The following is a 15,417-nucleotide window of genomic DNA, read 5'->3' on the forward strand; positions in this document are numbered from 1 at the left end:
TCTTCTGGTGTTTATGCATTTTTAGTTATGTTTGGTATGCTACTTATGCCATCTATTAGGGCTCCTAGTGAGGTCCCTATTTTTTCTTCCATGATCTTTATAGTTTTAGGTTTAATGTTTAGATCTTTGATCCATTTAGAGCTGATTTTTGTGTATGGGGTGAGGTAAGGGTCTTGTTTCATTTTTCAACAGGTAGATATTCAGTTTTACCAGCATCATTTGTTAAAGAGACCACCCTTTCCCATTTAATGGACTTTGACACTTTATGAAGATCAACTGTCCATAAGTAGATGGATTTACTTCTGGGCTCTCAACTTTGTTCCACTGGTCTGTGTGTCTGTCATTGTACCAGTACCAGGCTGTTTTGACTACCATGGCTGTATAATAGTTTCTGAGATCAGGAAGTGCTCCTACTTTGTTCTTCCTCTTTAGTAATGTTTTACTTATTCAGAGTCTCTTCCCCTTCCATCTCACTGAAGAATACTGTTGGGATTTGAATCACTACTGCATTATATCTGTAGATCGTTTTGGGTAGTAGTGACATTTTTACAATGTAAAGTCTTCTTATCCAAGAGCATGATATGTTTTTCCATTCATGTAGGTCTCTTTTGGTATCTTGCGATAGTGTTTTGTAGTTTTCTTTGTGTAAATCTTTCACATCGCTGGTTAGATTTATTCCTAAATATTTTATCTTTTGGGGGGGACTATTGTAAATGATATTGTTTTCTTGGTTTCCTTTTCAAGATCCTCTTTGTTGCCATAGAGGAATGCAACTGATTTTTGTATGTTAATCTTGTATCCTGCCACTTTGCTGAATCCTTCTATTAGTTCCAGTAGCTTTCTTGTGGACTATTTGGGATTTTCTATGTATAGGATCATGTCATGCGAACCGGGGTAGTTTTACTTCTTCCTTACCAATTTGGATGCCCTTTATTTCCTTTTCTTGCCTCACTGCTCTAGTTAGGACTTCCAGTACAATGCTGAATAGGAGTTGTGGTAAAGGGTAATCTTGTTCCCATTCTCACAGGAAATGCTTTCAGTTTCTCTTTGTTGAGGATAATGTTGGCTGTTGATTTTGTATAAATGCCCTTTATTATGTTGAGGAATTTCCCTTCAATTCCTATTTTGCTGAGGGTTTTCATCAGGAATGAGTGTTGGACTTTATCAAATGCTTTTTCTGGGTCAATTGAGATGATCCTGTGATTTTTTTCCTTTGTTTTATTTATGTGGTGGATTACATTGATTGATTTTCTAATGTTGAACTATCCTTGCATGCCTGGAATGAGTCCCACTTGGTCAGGATGTATTAGTTTTTTTTGATACACTGTTGAATTCTATTGGGTAGGATTTTGTTGAGAATTTTTGCGTCTATATTCATGAGGGATATTGATCTATAGTTTTCTTTTTAGTGATGTCTTTGGCTTTGATATCAGGGTTATGCTGGCTTCATAGAATGAACTTGGGAGCATTCCTCCCTTTTCTATGTTCTTGAATAGTTTTAGTAGAAGTGGTGTCAACTCTTCTCTGAATTTTTGGTAGAATTCTCCAGTGAAGCTGTCTGTGCTGGGGCTTTTTGCTGTTGCTATTGTTGGGAATTTTTTTATGACCTCTTCAGTTTCTTCTTTTGTTATGATCCTATTCAAAATCTCTAGCTCAGTTTGTGTTAGTTTAGGTAGGTAGTATGTTTCTAGAAATTTGTCTATTTCCTCTAGATTTTCAAATTTGTTAGAGGACAGTTTTTCATAGTATTCTGTTATGATCCTTTTTATTTCATTGGTTCTGTTGTAATGTCATCCATCTCATTTTTTATTTAGGTTATTTGCCTCTTCTCCTGTTTTTCATATGCAAATTTGGCCAGTGGTTTGTCCATTTTATTGATCCTTTCAAAGAGCCAGCTTTTAGTCATGTCGATTCTTTCTATTGTTTTCTGTTCTCTGTTTCTTTTATTTCTACTCTAATTTTTATTGTGGCACCTACAGGATTCTTTTGCTGCTCATTTTCTAATTATTTGAGTTATAGGGTTAATGTTTTGATTTCTGCCCTTTCTTCTTTTTTGATGTGTGCTTTTATTGCTATAAGTTGACCTCTGAACAGAGCTGCTTTTGCTGTTTCCCAACGGTTTTGGTATATTGTGTTTTCTTTCTTGTTTGATTATAGGAATTTTTTTTATTTCATCTTTTATTACCCAGTAGTTTTTAAGCAGGGTGTTATTCAGTTTCTATGTATTTGATTTTTTTTCCTTGTTCTTCCTGTTATTGGTTTCTACTTTTATACTATTGTGATCAGAGAAAATGCTTTGTATTATTCCAATGTTTTTGAATTTGTTGAGACTTACTTTGTGGCCTAAAATGTGATCTATTCTGGAGAATGATCCATGGGTCTGGGAGAAGAATGTGTACTTTGCTGCTGTCAGGTAATGTCATTTGTTTTTAACCTGAAAACTGAACTGTAAATAGCATCTCTCAGGCTTTAAGCACACAGAAAGAACCATCTCCCACATCTTGGTCTTTAAGACCAGGATTGGGGCTTTGAGACACTTTTACTTGCCAGGAATGCAAACTGCAGGCTTAATTTCAGTTGTAATTGCATCCACATTTGGTCTCATTGACATGTCAAGTACTCATCGAGCTAAAGGAATAGTCGAGAGAGAGAGAGACTAGGAAGAATAGAAAACTGAGTTTTTAGCACACACCTGTGACACCTAATGCACTTTGAAACTTAATTATATCAACCATGAAAAAAAAAATGGACAATTCCATTCTATTCAAAACACACAGACAAAAATATGAGCTTCTGGCTACTGTTGTACATGCTTTACATGAAAATCACCTAGTAAGAAAATTAAAACAAGTCCACAAGAGCCAAAGTATGACCTTCAGTATATCTAACTGAATTTAGAGACCATCTCAAGAATAGATTTGACTCATTGAATACTAATGACTGAAGACCAGACAAATTGTAGGATGACATCAGGAACAACATGCATAAAGAAAGCAAAAGGTCATTAAAAAGACAGGAAAGAAAGAAAAGACCAAAACGGATATCAGAAGAGACTGTGGGACTTGCTCTTGAACATAGAGTAGCTAAAGTGGATGGAAGAAATGATCTGAATTATGAATGAAAGAGCTGAACAGATTTCAAAGGGCAGCTCAAGTAGACAAAGTAAAGTAGTATAATGAAATGTGCAAAGAACTGGAGTTAGAAAACCAAAAGGGAAGAACATGCTCAGCATTTCTCAAGCTAAAAGAACTGAAGAAAAAATTCAAGCCTGAGTTGCAATATTGAAGGATTCCATGGGCAAAATATTGAACGACACGGGAAGGAAACACAGTCACTGTACCAAAAAGATTTGATTGACATTCAACCATTTCAGGAGGTAGCATATGATCAAGAACAGATGGTATTGCAGGAAGAAGTTCAAGCTACACTGAAGGCATTGGCAAAAAACAAGGTCCCAGGAATTGATAGAATACCAACTGAGATGTTTCAACAAACTGATGTAACGCTGGAAGCGCTCACTTGTCTAAGCCAAGAAATTTGGAAGACAGCTACCTGGGCAACCAAAAGGAAGAGATCCATATTTTGCCCATCCAGAGAAAGGTGATCCAACAGAATGCTAAAATTATTGAACAGTATCATTAATGTCACACACAAGTAAAATTTTGCTGAAGATAATTGAAAACTGTTGCAGCAGTACCTCAACAGGGAATTGCCAGAAATTCAGGCCAGATTCAGAAGAGAATGTGGAACAGAAGATATCATTGCTGATGTCAGGTGGATCTTGGCTGAAAGTAGAGAAAACAAAAAATGTTTATCTGTGTTTTGACTCTACAAAGGCATTCAACTGTGTGGATAATAACAAATTATGGAAAACATTGTGAAGACTGGGAATTCCAGAACACTTAATTGTGCACATGAGGAACCTGTACATAGACCAAGAGGCAATCTTTTGAACCGAACAAGGGGATACTGCATGTTTTAAAACTGGGAAAGGTATGCATCAGGGTTGTATCTGAAGAGTACAGCATCAGGATTGGAGGCAGATTCATTAACAACCTGTGATATATAGATGACAACCTTACTTGCTGAAAACGAAGAGGACTTGAAGCACTTACTGATGAAGATCAAAGAACACAGCCTTCAGTATGGATTACACCTCAACATGAAGAAAACAAAAATCCTAACAACTGGACCAGTAAGCAACATCATGATAAATGGAGAAAACATTGAAGTTGTCAAGAATTTCATTTTACTTGGATCCACAATGAATGCCCATGGAAGCAGCAGTCAAGAAATTAAACAACGTATGGCACTGGACAAATCTTCTGCAAAAGACCTCTTTGAAGTGTTACAAAGCAAAGATGTCATTTTGAGGACTAAGGTGCACCTGACCCAAGCCATGATATTTTCAATGTGAAACTGAAAATCATACGCATGTGAAAGCTGGGCAATGAATAAGGAAGACCAAAGAAGAATTGATGGCTTTGAATTATGGTGTTGGCAAAGAATCTTGAATATACCATGGACTGCTAGAAGAACAAACAAATCTGTCTTGGAAGAAGTACAGCCAGAATGCCCCTTAGAAGCAAGGATGGCGACACTTTGTCTCACATACTTTGGACAGGTTCTTAGGAGAGACCAGCCCATGCAGAAGGGCATCATCCTTGGTAAAGTAGATGGTCATCAAAAAAGAGGAGACCCTCAATGACATGGATTGACACAGTGGTTGCAACAATGCACTCAAACATAGCTATGATTGTGCGGAGGGCACATGATTGCGCAGTGTTTCATTGCATTGTATGTAGTGTCTCTATGAGTCGGAACCGACTCAATGGCACCTAACGGCAACAACAACATGAGTCACCAATGAGAACCAGAAAGGATTTTCATTGACAGTGTAGTTCTCTACAATCATTCCCACAGAAACAAAATGTGTTAGAAACAAACTTTCAATAACTGGTTTATTAGATATAAACACACCAAAAGTCCATGGGAGTCATTTAATGGAAACTGTAACAAAACTGGAAACCCTGGTAGCGTAGTGGTTAAGTGCTACGGCTGCTAATCAAGAGGTCAGCAGTTTGAATCCGCCAGGCACTCCTTGGAAACTCAATCGGGCAGTTCTACTCTGTCTCATAGGGTCACGATGAGTCGGAGTCAACTTGTCGGCAATGAGTTTTTTTTGTTTTGTTTTTTTTGGTTTGGTAACAAAACTCCTTTAACTGAAAATGCGGAGGACACCAACCAGCTCGTTTCACAAAGAGACCATGTTGAGATTCCGTAGGCAAGAATTAGCATCTAGGTCTGTCTTGCCAGAACAAATCAACTGAAATTGTTTAGCAGATTGAAAAGTAGGGGAGAACATCATCAGGCTATATGTACAAGAAGTACTGTTTGAAAACTAAAAAAAAAAAAAAGTGGAATCAATGGAAGCACCTTGATGTAGGGCATAAAAATTAGCCCATGAAAGTTCATGGTGTATCACCTACACCCTGCATCATAAAAATTAGGCCAAATCCTTCTTGAACACACCCTCTAAAGTGGTTTTGCAGCCTTGGATATGTAAAATTCTGTGCCTTCCATTGGAGCTGAACAAGCTGGGAGAGGCAGCTGGACTTTGCTGAATAGGGAGTTGCATTTGCTGCATCCATCTGGACAGATAAAAAGAAAAGGAATTTAACAATTTGAGAACATACTTATTTCTTGAAAGAAAGACTGCTTAGGAAGGTCAGCTAACCTCTAGATAAGTATCCAGGCTTTTCAATACTTATCTTCACCTATTGCTTCCAAGCATTTTAAAGTGTTTTGGTGATTTGACTTGATAAATGCAGCCACAGAAAGTAATGCTTTTATCTATCTTAGATGTGATCACACATCAATTTTTGATAACCTGCTGTTATCACAAGAAATTTGCAATAATCACTGCCTCCCAGTGATACGGAAGTATTTCTCAGTGTTGCAAGAAGGATTTTCCCTTAATTCGTGACCAGGTGATTGCGAAGATCAGATTTGTCCCTGCAAGAATCACCCTGACAACTGCAGAGTGTGCTACAGCAGCGTGTAAGCAATTACAGGGGGCTGCAGTGACCCTATTAAAACTCGCCATTCCCCGAACACATCACCCTCGATCAGGCCTTTGTGGCTCTGCAACATGCCCCCATTGCAGGGGAGTCCCTCATGCCTGCCTTCCACCTGGTACCTACCTTCTCACCGTACAATGCCTAACCTGAACCCCGCATACTCTGTGAACCCTCACCAGCATTCTCCACATGGTCACTGACTTCCTCCTCTATAATCCCATAATTGTTTGCGCATAACTGTGTCTTCGTTTCCTAGGGCTGCTGTAACAAAATACCGGAAAGGGTAGGAGGTGGTGAGCTTTAAAGAACAAAGATTTATCATCTTACAGTTCTGCAGGCTTCAAGTCCAAACAAGGATGTTAGCCATGTTGGTTGCTTCTGAGGACTCTGAGACACCAACTGTTCCATGCCTTTCTCCTAACTTCTGGGAGCTGCCAGCAATCCTTGGTGTTCCTTATCTTGGAGCTGTGTTTGCCTCTGTTATAACATGACCGTTCTTCCTCTGTCTATATCTGTGTCTGTTCTCTTTTGTAAGACATTGCTCCAATGGGATTATGACCCATCCTACACCATCTTCAAAGATCCCATTTCCAAATAAGGTCATGTTCACATCTTTTGGGGATGCACCATTCAACTTATAACATCCTCTATTATAGTTCTTACCTTCTTATGCATCTTTGCCGTACCCCACCCCCAGGGCCTAGTATCGTGCCAGAAGTTTAATAGAAATCACTACAAAACTGTTTCCTAAATTAATTCCTATACTTTCAGAATGGCCAGAATTAATTAACTGTACTTTCACAAATATTTAGGAGCCCTGGTGGCACATTGGTTTAAACATTTGGCTGCTATTCAAAAGATCAGCGGTTCGAATCCATCACTTGGAAACCCTATGGGGCAGTTCTACTCTGTCCTATAGGGTCACTATGACTCAGAATCAACTCGACAGCAACGGGTTTTTCACAAATATTTATTAGCAAGCAGTAATATAATAGATATTCTCGTTTTAAATAATCAATTAAAGTTAGATTTTTTAAAATTAACTTGTTCTATCTTGACTGTGTGTGTTCAAAGGTAAATATCATGTTCTAGTTTCTTTGATCTGAAAGTCCAACAACAGGCATATTGTTGTTGTTGCCATTGTTGCTGTTAATTGCCTCAAGCCAATTCCAACTCGTAGCTGCCTTATGTATTATAGAATGAACTATTGCCCTGTCTTGTGCCATCTTCATGATCATTGATATGTTTGAGACCATCGTTGAATCCATTGTGGCTGCTGTGTCAATCCATTTCATTGAGGATTTCCTCCATTTTCACTGACCTTTACCAAACGTGACGTCCTTTTCTAGTGATTGGTCTTTCCTGATGCTGTGTCCATAGTACGTGAACCGAAGTTTCACCATCCTTGCTGCTAAGGAGTATTCTGGTTGTGCTTCTCAGACTCTTTTGTTTGTTTGTTCTTCTGGCAGCTCACGGTACATTCAATATTCTTTGCCAGCACCACAATTCAAATGCATTAATTCTTCTGTCTTCCTTTTTCAGTGTCCAGCTTTTTCATGCATATGAGACAATTGAAAAGACCATGCCTTGGGTCAGGTCTCAGTCATCCAAGTGCTGGAACTTTAAAGCAGTCTTTTGCAGCAGCTTTTCTCAATGCAATATATCATTTGATTTCTTGACATTGACTGTTGATCCAAATAGAATGAATTCATTGATAACTTCGATTTTTTCTTCACTTATCATGCTGTTGTCTGTAGTGGTTAGTAAATACCTGGCTAGGTGACTGGCTGGCTGACCAATTGACTAAGCTACCAATTGGGGAAGGAAAGTAAACTTAGCATTTGCATAAGCTGAACACATTTATTTATCTACCAGCACGCTTTTAGCGTGTAATATTTGCACAGCCTCTGCCCAACCATATCAATTGCCTGTCAAATAAAAATAAGTGAGTAGAAATATTATTCTAGTTTTTATTCTTATAACAATAATGTGGAGGTAATTTGATATCTTAGTTGTAACATTTTAATATACTTTCCAACCATTATTTTCGGCTTAGCCTGATTTCGTTTAATGCAGGACACAGGCTGTTTTATATGGTTAGTTATTATTATATGTGTTGATTTTTAAAATGCAATCATACTTAAACCAAAAAACCCAATGCTGTCGAGTCGATTTTTAGACTACCCTAAAAAATAAAGTGTATTAAAAAAAAAAAAAAAAAAAACACTTGAAACCTATCCTAGCTTACAAAACAAAAAGAAGTCAGATCTTCTAGCGATACTTGTCTTGCTAATTGTTTTGTCTACCTTTGGAAACTTTAAAAATTTTCTTCCTGATATTCAAGATAATTCTCAATTCTTTACAGATTTCTCCAGTTATCTGATTCAGAGCATCAAACCCAAACAAGCAAACAAGTCAAAGTTAACTCTGGTCTTCCCATTTTCTGATGCAAAGGTATCAAAATATCCAGCGAACCATTGCAACGGAGAGGCCTGAGGAAGATTCTGGAAGCCAAAGTTGTGAGCAAGTCCCAGTAGGAGGTGGTGGAGGAGGAGGCGGTGGAAGTGACTCAGAGGCTGAATCTTCTCAGTCAACCTTAGGTACTGGAAGAGGGGTCCCCAGAAACCTGGGGTGGCACCCAGTGGCTGTATGGCAAAGCGTACACGCTCCTCACCCTACCTCATGGGATAGGCATGCACTTGGGAGTAAAGAGAGCAATGAAATGGGCAGAGGACCAAGGTGAGGAGAGAGAGGCATGACCCCTCAGGGTTAAGCAAACAGAACAGATTCACAGAGAAGAGGAAGCCACTACCCTGGTTTTGGGGGTCTGGAGACAAGGACAGATATGAATTCAGGGGACTTGGGCTGGGTTGGCTCCAGTGTTTGAACAACTTTTTCAGTGGCTTAATAATTTCTTGCTAGGCTTATTTATTTGTTGGTTCCTTAAGGGTTTTTCTACTTCTAAATAAAACATGCACTAAAAATTCACTGTCTACTTCAAAGGAACCACATGACAGCACTGGGAGTAATTACTTGTTTGCTTTTAGAATAAAAATATAATTCCCCTTGAGGGAACAACCTAGGAGTGAAGAGGCCTTCCAATGGCTTACAGCTATCCACACCATCCAAGAGCAATTTATGGCCTAATACAGTCAGTCAGCATCCATCAGGGGCTTGGTTTTCACCTCCTTGGCTCTTCCTGAGTGGAACTCAGATGAGAATATTCCAACAGCATAGGAGACTTGCTTCTACCTTTTATGCCCATAATGATAAAAGATGATCATAGTGACGTCCTAGTAATCTGCTTTCTTTTTAAATTAACTTATATAGTGGCAGACTTAATTTACAAAAAGAAGGCTTAGAAACGCAGTCTAAGAAAACAGGCTCTGTGATTCTCATCCAACCAGGCCTCGGTTATCGATGGTAATGCACAATGTCGGACGTGTCCATGTAATTTTTTAAATGCACATACACGGTTCTACCAGCCATTTTTTACCTCCATTCTGCTTTACCAGAACCAACTAACTAACCAAACTGACTAGTTTAGGTTATACTGTTACTAACTTCTTTGTTCTGCCCTGGAGAGAGATGCGGTAAAATGGTCAAATAATAATAAGGAACATGAGGAAGAAGGAACAGGAAATATATTTCTGGGTTTGCCGTTGGATCAATTGGCCTTTGCTGTTTAATAAGCCACCTGAAAGTTAGCGTGTTAAAATAATCTTTGTTTTTTTACCCCACCAAGGAGTCCTTGGGTGATGCAAACAGGTAAGCTCTCAGCTACTAACCGAAAGGTTGGCAGTTTGAATCCACCCACAGGCAGCTCAGAAGGAAGGCCTGATGATCACTGAAAACCCATGGCTCTGACATATACAGACTTACCATGTGTTGGAGTTCACTTGACAGCAACGGGCTTGGTTTTCAGTTTATTTATCCCACCCTTCTGCAGGTTGGCAATTTGACTGAGCTCAACTGAGCGGTTCTTCTGGACTCAGCTGGACTCACACATTTGTCTGATCAGCTACGGAATTGGCTGTGGGCTGGCTAGACCCTGATCTTGGGGCTTTATCTTCCAGAAGGCTAACCCAAGCTTGTTCTCACCATGGTGGCAGGTTTCCAAGGACAGGGTGGAAACACACGCATCTCTTGAGGCCTAAGCTCAGAACTGGCCCGTCATTACTTCTGCCTCATTCTATTGGTTAAAGCAAGACACAAAGCTGGCCTGATTGAAGAAGGGAAGAATCTGCAAAGTCACCTTGCAAATGGGTGTGGCTAGGGGGAGGCAAAGACTTGTGGCCATTTGTGCAAAAAGTCTATCATAGATATGATTAGTTAACAACTTGTCAAGAAAATAAGAAAGCGTCATTGGGATAAAAGGAAGGAAGTGTAAAAGGACTTGAGCCTAACTCAAGGGATCCATTTAGGAAATAATTATTCTATAAGCAAACCAAAACCCACTGCCATCAAGTCAATTCTGACTCATAGCGACCCCATACGGTTGCCAAGGCTATAAATCTCTACAGAAACAGAAAGCCACAACTTTCTCCCTTGCAGCCGCTGGTGGTTTCAGATTGCCGACCTTTCAGTCAGCAGCCGATCGCTTTAACCACTGCACCACCAGGGCTCCTTATTCTTATAACGGACGTCCATAAAGTTATATGACACCTGGTCCTATAACTATTAAAAACCACAGGCAGTTCTGACTGTATGCTGCTGGCGTGTGGAGAGCAATCCTGTGTTTGCGATGACTTTTTCCAATGCATTCTGTCACTTTGATTCGTTTTCTCCAGACCTGAGGAGAGATGGGTCACTTTCACCAGTGAACTCACAAAAAATCACCTTGCTGCTGCAGTGCCCAGCTGTCAAGTTCATTACCAACCCCGAATTCTTCACCGTGCTTCATGCCAATTACGTGAGTACTGCAAACAGAGGAAGCGTGGCCTGGCCTCGTCAGGAACCAAAACTCAGCTTTGCAAAGTCATTGGTAGATCAGAGAGGGGAACATTTTACCCTGGGCAAGAAATTAAAAAAAAAAAAAAAAAGACAGCTCAGTCCACTCTTTTTTTTTTTATCTATGACTCTCCCCAAAAGAAAAAGGGTTGGGTTGGGGGATGCTCTTACCTCATCTAGCTTTTGTTAGGTTCAAATGAGTTCATGTCAGTGCAAAGGCTTTGGAACAAATATGTCTTTTCATTATAGTTAAAATTTTAAAGGAACAAGACTGCTAAGTTGCCAGATTCCTTTCAGTCTGAACCATTTTATAAAATCACTTTTACTAGAAAATTTTTTAAATAGATTTCTCCTAGAAAAATAGCCAGATTTCCTCTTGATATAATTAGTTTCAAATATCATGTTTAAGTTACATTTGATTCGATTTTACATATGTAGCTTTTTTTTTTTTTTTCATTCTTTGCAGTTTTCAAGAAAGCAACAACATGGTATCATGAGATTCGTTAATTCGTTAATTCCATTCAACAAACATTTTCTGTAGTTTAGGCACAGATCTAGGTGCTGGAATCACAAAGACAGGTCAGAGTAGGAACTCTTCATTTCATGGAGCAACAGGCATGTAAAAAGGTCAGTGTAAAGGACAGGATAGGGCCTAACTGAACTGAGGTAGGAACAAAATGTTCCGGAAACAGGAAGGTGCAACACCCAGGGCCATCTGGGTGAGGAGAGGACTGCAGATACAGGGAGGGGAAGAAGTACTGCTGGATTGAGTCTTGAAGGTTAAACGTAGTTGGGGAAGAAATTCCAGGTGGAAGGACTGGCATATTGTAAAGGACGTAACTGTGAGGAGTCCTGTGTGGCTGCAGTGTGGGTGACTGCCAAGATGGCAGGAGGGCTGGAGAAGGACGTAGTGAAGTCCTAAAGAGTCTGGATATACTTCCAGAGGCAACAAGGAAGCAGCAGGAATTTGAGGCATTGGCATTACGGGGTCAGGTTTGGTTTAGGAAGCACGTTCTCTGGCAGAAACGTGAAGGAGAGTAAAGGGCTAGAGGCTAATCAGCAGCCGTTCAAGTGGCAGGTGATCAAGGCTGACCTAAGGAAACAACTGGGAGTGGGGAGAGGAATGGCTCGATTAAAGAGCTGTTTCTGAGGTGGAATCCACAGTATTTGTGACCATTGTGATACAAAGTGGACAAAGTAAAGGACTCAGAAATGATGCAGGAGTTTCTGGTCTGGGTGCCTGAATTGGGTGTGCTTCCACTAACCAAGTGCAGTGAGTCTGATTAGGTGAGGGGGATTATGGGATGGGGCAGGAGGAGATCAGATTGAAGCAGGTTATGGCTGAGAAACCTCTAGACACCCAGTAGTGAGACCTAGAGCAGGGGTGGATTGAGCAAGGTATGCACAGGCTTAAAAAAAAAAAAAAAAAAGGCTTACTTGTGCTTATTTACTAATCTGGGCTTAATAATTTCACATTGGTGTCACCACTGAAAAACAGGTGAAATTGTGCACTACAGATTAGCAACTAAGCACAAGTAAGCCCGTGCATATCTTGCTTATTGGATAATCCATCCCTGATAGAGCCCTGCCTTCTGACTGCTCAGTGGTCCATTGGTGAGTCACAAAGGAGTGACCAGTATGGCAGATATCAAAGCCCTTAGCCCAGGCACCCAGGTGGGACCTGGGCCAGCAGGAGCCACTGCGCCAGCCCTCTCCAGCTACTGCAGTCTATGCTTTTAACACACACGCACCATGGATCATAGCAATGTCATTTGGCACATGCAGAATAGAAACTCTTGAAACTTTCTTGATTTCTTCTCATTCCCCCAACCACATCACACACACAAATTTTTGCATAAGGTATCAAAGGGGTGATAGATCTCTGAAATCTAGCCTTAAATCCCTGGGGACCCTAAATTGATATTCCCTGTTTTAGACAGATAAGGAGACCAAGGGCAGACCTCTGCAGTGGTGTCAGGAAAGGAACTGTGGAGAAGAGAGAGGTATGATAATCAAGGAGGTAGCGGGAGACTCAGGTGAGCCAAGCCAGCAGTGTCAGTCTGCAAAGGAGTCAGGCAGAGTGGGGTCACGCACAGGCCCATGTGTTTCTATGATATGTGTTTACTTGTTGAGCAGGATATCTGCTTCTGAGGCCTCCATCTCAAGGCTCACAATAAATCACTGTGTAGCAATCACATTACACCACACTAAGCTGCTGAACATGCGCTTGGTCTGTGTTTCTCTAATCCCCCACTCCAAACCCCAACCTGCCCTGAACCCTCTCAGAGTGCCTACCGAGTCTTCACCAGTAGCACCTGCTTAAAGCACATGATCCTGAAAGTCCGGCGGGATGCCCGCAACTTTGAACGCTATCAGCACAACCGGGACTTGGTGAACTTCATCAACATGTTCGCAGACACCCGGCTGGAATTGCCCCGGGGCTGGGAGATCAAAACGGACCAACAGGGAAAGGTGAGTGAGACTGATATATGGCACTTTGATCACTAAGGAGAAGACAAGTGAGAAACTGAGGAGGAATGAGGTGGGGAGAGGAAAGTCTGTGTGTCTCAGGGACATGATGCTGGTCACCAGGAGAAAAACCAAAACAACCAAACCCATGGCCGTTAGGTTGATTCTGACTCATGGCGACTTCATATGTTACAGAATAGAACTGTTCCATAGGTTTTGGTCACCAGGACGAAGGGAGGCATTAACTATCAACACAGGTTTCTCAACCTCGGCACTATTGTTGGGGGGAACTGTCTTGTGCATTGTAAGATTTTCAGCAGTGTTCCTTGCCTCTAGCTACTGTAAGATGTCAGTAGCACCTCTCCCAGGTGCGACAACTAATAATGTCTCCAAAAACCCGTTGCCGTCAAGTCGATTCCAACTCATAGCAACCCAATAGGACAGAGTAGAACTGCCCCACAGGGCTTCCAAAGACTGCCTGGAGCATTCCAACTGCCGATCTTTTGGTTAGTAGCCAAGCTCTTAACCACTGCGCCACCGAATGTCCTGTGGCAGAAGAGGGGAGGGCAGAATCATCCCTAGTGGAGAACAACTGCTCTGTATCTTTTTTTATTTAGATTTGAAACATGATGCCAGATTTTTTCTGTCATTTTTCCTCCTTAGCAAACTCTCAGGGGTAATATTATTAGTTAAATGGGAGTGGCATTATTAGATTCCTGGTTGTGATTTCCCTAATAAGCCTTCAGTTCTCATTAAAAACACCTGGCAAACAGGGACAGGGTATCGTAGGCCTGGACTATGCTATAGGCTTGCATGTTGCCTTTGAGTCATCTTAAGCAAACTTGGCTCTTCAAAGCAATGCCTTACTTAGAAACCTAGCTGAATTTGCAAAAGTGAGAATTTTTTTTCCCTTAATCATCATCAATCTTCTCAATGTATTCATAGGATAGGCCAAACAATTTACTGAAGAATTGCCCCAGTGTAATTTTTTTTCTCAATCTTTTATGGAGTTCTGCGTGGTGCAAACAGTTAAGCGCTCAGCTACTAACCAAAACATTGGTGGTTTGCATGCACCCAGACCCACCTCGAGAGAAGAAAAGCCTGGAGACCTACTTCAGAAAGATCACAGCCATTGAAAACCCTGTGGAGTACCGTTTACTGTAAAGCACATGGAGTCACCATGAGTCGGATTCACCTGTAGCAGCTAGTTTGGTTTTGGTTTAATCTTTGATGACCTTTGGCTGAGAGAATCTGTCCCTCTTTTCTGGTAAAAGGAGTCAGAAGCTTTGCCAGCAGAAAGGTCTCTGGATGTGAAGGCAGTGTTAGCACAGCTCTTCTCTCCTCTGTGGTTGTGAACACGTGACGTAACTGTCATGTATGTCAGCTCCCCACAGTGAGGCGATGGGGCGTCACTGTTCTCTGGGAGCCATGAAGACTTCTCTCATAAACCCCTTCGTGTGTCTCAGACCTGAACTCTCTGAAGTGTGTGGGAAAGAAATACGTCCACAATTACAAGCCAGCTAGTAAAACTCATCTCTATTACCACACCTCTGTAGTAGGGGGTGAACTGGGTACAGCTGTGTAGTAGCAAAGCCACACTAGCTGGAATCTCTCCCCTGGGACCTGGCCATGTTTATATTTATTGCTTAACCACAATGACAAGAGGACACCTCTGTTAATCAAGAAACATTTTGAGTCATGGCAATCCCATGTGTGTCAGAGTAGAACTGTGCTCCAGAGGCTTTCAATGGCTGGTCTTTCAGAAGTAGATTACCAGGCCTTTCTTCCGGTGCACCTCAGGGTAGACTCGAACCTCCGACCTTTCTGTTAGCAGCCAAGCATGCTAACCATTTGCACCACCCAGGGACTTCATAGTTTGGAGACAAAGGAACGATTAAGATAGTGGGAAAAAATAGGA

At 41.0% G+C, this 15,417-nt stretch overlaps 1 protein-coding gene across 1 annotated transcript in view; it reads left to right on the top strand.

Annotated features, from left to right (window-relative positions):
• Positions 1–15,417, top strand: part of HECW1 (HECT, C2 and WW domain containing E3 ubiquitin protein ligase 1) — a 246,240-nt gene that overhangs the window by 134,859 nt on the left and 95,964 nt on the right. The window contains exons 11-13 of the mRNA XM_010587155.3: positions 8,535–8,680; positions 10,871–10,992; positions 13,317–13,502. Coding sequence (XP_010585457.1) covers positions 8,535–8,680; positions 10,871–10,992; positions 13,317–13,502 — 454 coding nt within the window. The remainder of the gene's footprint in view (positions 1–8,534; positions 8,681–10,870; positions 10,993–13,316; positions 13,503–15,417) is intronic.

This window comes from Loxodonta africana, chromosome 8 (assembly GCF_030014295.1).
Source record: "Loxodonta africana isolate mLoxAfr1 chromosome 8, mLoxAfr1.hap2, whole genome shotgun sequence".
In the NCBI taxonomy this organism is placed as follows: Eukaryota; Metazoa; Chordata; class Mammalia; order Proboscidea; family Elephantidae; genus Loxodonta; species Loxodonta africana.